The 6000-nt window shown below is 38.8% G+C and overlaps 1 protein-coding gene across 12 annotated transcripts in view; it reads left to right on the top strand.

Moving 5' to 3' along the window:
• SLC39A12 (solute carrier family 39 member 12) overlaps positions 1-6000 on the top strand; it is a 72388-nt gene that overhangs the window by 30491 nt on the left and 35897 nt on the right. For 6 of the 12 annotated variants that reach the window (XM_019662950.1, XM_019662944.1, XM_019662942.1 and 3 more), the window contains 3 exons: positions 350-522; positions 3244-3396; positions 5653-5763. In XM_019662950.1, the coding sequence (XP_019518495.1) occupies positions 350-522; positions 3244-3396; positions 5653-5763 (437 nt within the window). The remainder of the gene's footprint in view (positions 1-349; positions 523-3243; positions 3397-5652; positions 5764-6000) is intronic. The other 6 variants (XM_019662945.1, XM_019662943.1, XM_019662948.1 and 3 more) reach the window with 4 other exon arrangements.

Raw genomic sequence — 6000 nt, 5'->3', positions numbered from 1 at the left:
CAGCATCTTAGCTGCGGAGGGCAGTGTCACTGGCCCTCATATGTGGGATCCGAACCGGGGCCCTCTGGCGTCCCAAGCCAGTTCTTAACCATTGTGCCACTCGGCCGGCCCCCGCCACAGTGATTTTTAATAAGAGGTCACCAGGGTAACTTTAAAGCAATGGGATTATCTGGTGAAAATCTTTCTTTTCCTTAAAAATGAAAACCTTTTGCCCAGTGTAACAGGGATAAAACAATTTCCTATCTCTATGAGCTGTACTGTAAGATGGATTCTTCTGGCCTTTTCTCTAGCTGAGGTACTACAGAGGGTGATGAGCACTGACTGCTGTCTCAATCTCCTTCTGACTTAGAATATGGCTACAGCACAGTGGCTGTGACGCTGCTCACGCTGGGCTCCATGCTCGGGACCACGCTGATCCTTTTCCACAGATGTGAGGAGAACTACAGGCTTATTTTACAGCTGTTTGTGGGCCTGGCTGTTGGAACACTCTCTGGGGATGCTCTGCTCCACCTTATTCCTGAGGTAAGCTGCTGCCTTCTGATTCACACTGGGTGTTTCTAAGCTCTCTTTACAATAAGCCACTGGAGGTGTTTATGCAAAATTTCACAGCGACTTGGATGATCGATACAGTGGCCGGCGTTTCCATGGAAGCGAATATTATTTCCCCAAAGCACTTGTAGGAGAAAGTAGATGACCGGTCATTACAGTCACCAGACGGTATTCTTATTTATTTTTATTTTTTTTGCAATAAACAAAGAAAGCTGATCAGATGTAGATTCCTATTAAGAAACATTCACGAAGCATCTACTAATTACCCGTGAAAGAAAATGAATGGGCTATAAGACATTGCACTGGTTTTCCTCCAGCTGCCCCCAAACCTCATCGGCCCCATTCTCTGCCCTTCCCTGCTGTTTTGTGTGCCCCAGATGAGTATATCCCCTGAGCTCCTTTGCAGGCTGAACTGTAGTTTGGGTTCAGCCAATGGGAGACACAACAGAAAGTCAGGGTAGGAGGAGGGGGCGGCAGGAGTATTTCTCCACACTTCCCTCTTGGCTCTGGTATTTGCTTGAGAAACAGCTGATTACCTAGTCCTGCAGTTCCCATGGGGGCCTTCTCCCCAGCTCCACCGCCCACTGAACTCCTGTAACATTACTTCCAACCTTTGCCCTTTCAGCCCTGAGTGGTAATGGTTTCCTGGGGTGGCTCGTTTCTGGGTGGCTCATTATCCCACGTTCATACCCTGACTTTGTCCATACCTCTGTAATAATACCATCATTAACCTTTCTGCATTTGAACCATCAAAATGAATTTCTCTTTCTTGCCCAACTTAAGAGCGACTAAATTTTCCTTCAGAAAAATGTGAGCACCAGGAAGCTGGCTCTGTTGAAGTCTTTGAGGCTCTTTATTTGTCAGAAATGAAAGGACTAGGACCTGAGAAGCAAAAGAGTTCAGGCAGAAGGGTCTTCACATGAGGGTATCTATTTTCTCTGAGAACTCATGGCAGATAATGATGGACAAATGATCATCCCCCCTCTAGCCAAGGCTGGGATATTAAAAATTTTCCACAGGCCTCTGGCAATTTCCTACAGGGTCATTCTTGTTGCTTAGAGGCTCAATAATTATTAGATGTTTTGAAAACTGAAAAGTGAGCATTGGAGAAATGAAACAAACCCTTATTCGTTTTAATTTCCCTTGTAATCTAATTTTCTGGAAATATTTCAGAGCTTATTGGCTTGAGGCGGTCGCCGAGGCCTTTTTTCTAGGTCACTGCAGTGGCTACAAAGCTGTTTATTCCCAGGATCCTGGGAAACAGAAAAAGGATCTTAAAGCTTCCTGGGTGTCCCCTGATAGTGGAGCACACAGCTCAAGGTAGCTGGGAGGCTTTGGGGTGGGTGGGACTGACAAATGGCTCTGTGGACACGTGTGACAGAGGGGAACTTAAAAGATTAGCTGGGTTTCGTGAAATGTGGAAGGCAGTTGCTTTACTTGAGGAAAGAGACAAAGTCAAAAGCTATTAGGAAGAGGAAGAATGATGCAGTACAAATATGGCGGAAAGCTAGAAAAATCAGGGTTCCTGGAGGTGATCTCTGGCAAGTGTTCAAAGGGCTGCACAGGAATGAGATAAGAGTCATTGTCATGATTTCCTTTTTTAACTAGCTAACTTTATTCAACTTATAAATCTACAATTTATCCTGAGATTGTGGTTTTTTTCCTCCTGTATTTTGGTATGACATTATAACATTATAACAATGTTCTCTATTTTGTGAAATAATGGTAATTATAAATATTAGGTGGGTATCCTTTAATGTCTTTACCAGAAGAAGTTGACTAACATAAGTTGGTTTTTAGTTCTGTGCATAAACTCAATGTATATATTCACTCATGTGCTCATGTGTGCACATATGTATACACACATACACATCTACATATACGTATGAACATATATACATACATATACTATATACCCATATAATTTCTTTTTCCTCTTTGTAATTTAATGGTCATTAACATCCAAATGTGGTAACCACTGAGCTATTTTCCAAACTGCCTCTCCTGGGGAGGTAATATAATACACAATGATTTACTAGCTCACAAGAAATCATGAGGTCAACCAATGGGATGAGTCACTAGAGGAAAATTCCTAATGCTTCTTATATCTTTGTGTGTCCCAGGTTGCTGACAGTATTGCTGGGTATACTGTATGCACTCAATGGAAAATGTCAGGTGGATTTCTTACTTCTTGGAACATTTATTAAAAATGTTCTTCAACTGCAGTGGAGCACAGGGAGAATAAACGCCAGATGAAATGTATCTTTATATTTGTTCTGGATGTAAAATACATTGATTATTATAAGACAATGCTGTGCAAACAGATACACATTGAACTCCTGGAAAAACAAAATTCAGTGAAAGGGCTGAGAATGCATGAAAATTTAGGTCCCTGACTGAAATAAGTTGAGGCTTTCTTCTGTTCATTAGCAGAAACTACTCAACGTTCTCCCTTCTTTTCTCTTGTACATGTTTTGTTTGACCATGACTAAATCCTATAGCAGAAGTGTTCATACATTTAAAAGCAAACTGGGTTTTGAATATTTTCAGGAGTTGTCATGAGGGTCCCTGGAATGAAAGGTCAAGCACATTCAACACGGAACCTAATAATTAATACTTAAGTCATCAAAAGTTATTTCTTTATCTCTCTCTCTCTCTCTCTCTCTCTCTCTCTCTCTCTCTCTCTCTCTTTAGGTTCTTGGTTTACATAAGCAGGAAACCTCAGAGTTTGGACATTTCCATGAAAGCAAAGGTCACATTTGGAAACTGTTGGGATTAATTGGAGGCATCCATGGATTTTTCTTGATAGAAAAATGTTTTATTCTTCTTGTATCACCACGTCCTGAGGTATATTTTAAATTTTATTTATCCTTTTCTATAGGGCTTCATAATGTTGATTTTTTTTTATTGAAAAAGTACTTGTCCAAAAGTAATTGACATCTTCATGAAGTTGTCTGTGTAAGGGATGAGGCTCTGATTTCCAGAATACACAGGACATTCTGACTTGCAGCGTCCCTGTAAGTGTGGTTATTAATTTTTTAAACATCTGTTGCTGGCCCATGGATGTCCTTGTTACAACCTGCTATTTGACCTTCATGGCTAGTTTAGAAACAGGAGGCTATTTCAGGCCTGAGAATAAAGGGGCCCAGAGGCCTCGCTACTAATCATTGTTTCGAATGTCTTTCCTAAGCAAAAACAAATAAACAAGCAAACACAAATTTGGAACCTTCACAAAATTACTCATTATATTCTATCCTCAGGGCATTTAAAAGAAGTTCAGGGATGTTATTTGTGACCGATCTTTTGCTTGAATCATCACTTTCATCGTGCCTGTATTTGGTCAATTTCTACGTAAATGATGAGGCATTAAACACAGTGTGGGTTATTTATGATTTTTTTTTGGTCTGTGTGCATACACATTATCCTATAAGAAAATAGATGAACTGTTTGGTGGAATGGTTAAAAGGTAAACACTTATAAAAAACTCCAGGAGATTAAAATAAAGCAAGTTTTCCTTACAACGTCTTGGGGCTCTGTAGTACTTATGGTTTTTTACTTGTCCCTGACTCTACCTGCTCACATAACATATAATTCCTGTGCTCAGGTCAGACTTGAGTAGTCTTTTGAAATATCAGCCTCTGTTTACTATCATTTCTAAACTTATTCAAAAATTCTATTTTATGCATCAAAAAAGGATGGTTTTGTGGGTGGATAGAGAGACGATAGATAGATAGATGTGTGATAAAACTCGATCTAGCCAAATGCCAATGGTAGGATCCAGGAAGTGGGTATCTGAGTGTTCATATCACAGTTCTTCCAGCTTTTCTGCATATTTGAAACTTTTCATAATAAACAGATTTTAAAGAAAATTCTGTAAAAGAATTTCTATTTAACATGAAGCATGTTTGTTCTTTGGCTGAGGGCCCAAGCTAGGATGCTATAGGAATTCAAAATTAGGAAAGCAAGCTTTGATCATGGGAGTACTTTAGAAGTTTAGATACTTAACTTCCACAAAAGGGGTTCTAATCTCAAGCCCAAAAAAGTAATAATTGATCACCATTTATACACAATAGATTAGCATTCCTGGACTGGGCAAACTAAATTACAAAGCCAGCATATCAATCTATGCAAAATAGTTAGAAATTTAACCAGGATGGAAATGAGTGAAACAAATTCTGAACATCTAAAAACCTAGTTTGTTCAGATTGTCCTTGGACTTGTCAGGGGACTTAAAATGAGTGTTAAGAACATAATTTCAGGATTCATGATACTGTGTAAAATAAAAGGAACGTGCATGTTTTAAAAACTACAAATGCTTTAATTGGTGAATACCTTTCTGGAGATATTAATTTAGTAGTTCTAGAATACAGTACAGTTTCAATGATCATCCTTTCGCTATCTCTGTCAGGAAGAACTTCAAAATTTAATTTTGTAGTAAATACAAAAGACAATATAAATACGAAATCTAAAAAAACAAAATAAACAAAGAAATACAACAGAAACAAACTTGTAGACACAGAGAATATTTTGATGGTTGTCAAATGAGAGGGGGTTTAGGAGGTGGGAGAAAAAGGGAAAGGGATTAAGATGTGCAGATTACCAGTTATAAAAACAGTCATGGGGATGTAAAGTACAGCATAGGGAATATAGCCAATAGCATTGTAGTAACTATGTATGGTGTCTGATGGGTACTAGATTTATTGGGGTGATCACTTTGTGAGTTCTGTGGAGGTCTGTCTAATCACTATGTTGTACACCTGGAACTAATATAAGATTGTATGTCAAATGTAATTGAACTATGAAAAAATTAAAGATAATATAAAAACACCACTGTTAAAGCCTTTTCAAATCATAGCTAGACATTTTTTAAGTTGCATTCTTAAAGCTTTCGGAAGTATGCATAATGACTTGGAGCAGTCCTGTGCTTCTTTAAGGGGAGATATTTTAGCAAGTATTTATTATGATGAAATTCTCCTATTACTCTTTTTGTACCACCCATCGCTTTGGCCTACAAGCAAAATGTTAACTAGAACCATGGAACTGACAAAGACTGCACCTGTGTTTTTCTGGCTCCAGCACTAATTTTAAACCATCCTTATCCAGCAGGGCATGTCATTGGTTAATGGGCCTGTGGGACATTCCCACCATCTTCCACTCAACTCTGAATTAAGTGACCAGTCAGGCAAAGGCAAATCTGCTTCAACTATCCCGTTGGTAGGTTGCTGATCTGAAGTATTTTAATGGTTTGATTACCTTCTGTCCTTTATTCTTGGATGAATCGATAAAAATCAGTAGGGTAGATACAGATTCCACTCCTGATTTGCCTATTCTTGATCATAATCAATCATTTAGAAAAATTTGCCACGCACCTATTTTAAAGAGTAAAAAGTATTTTCCACAGACTGAAATCATTGCTATCTGCCCCACTTTGAAACATGTAATGACTCAGAT

Source organism: Hipposideros armiger, unplaced genomic scaffold (genome assembly GCF_001890085.2).
Source record: "Hipposideros armiger isolate ML-2016 unplaced genomic scaffold, ASM189008v1 scaffold_383, whole genome shotgun sequence".
NCBI classification, from domain to species: Eukaryota; Metazoa; Chordata; class Mammalia; order Chiroptera; family Hipposideridae; genus Hipposideros; species Hipposideros armiger.
The sequence above is the reverse complement of the archived record's forward strand: the minus strand, read 5'-3'. Positions and strand labels throughout refer to the sequence as shown.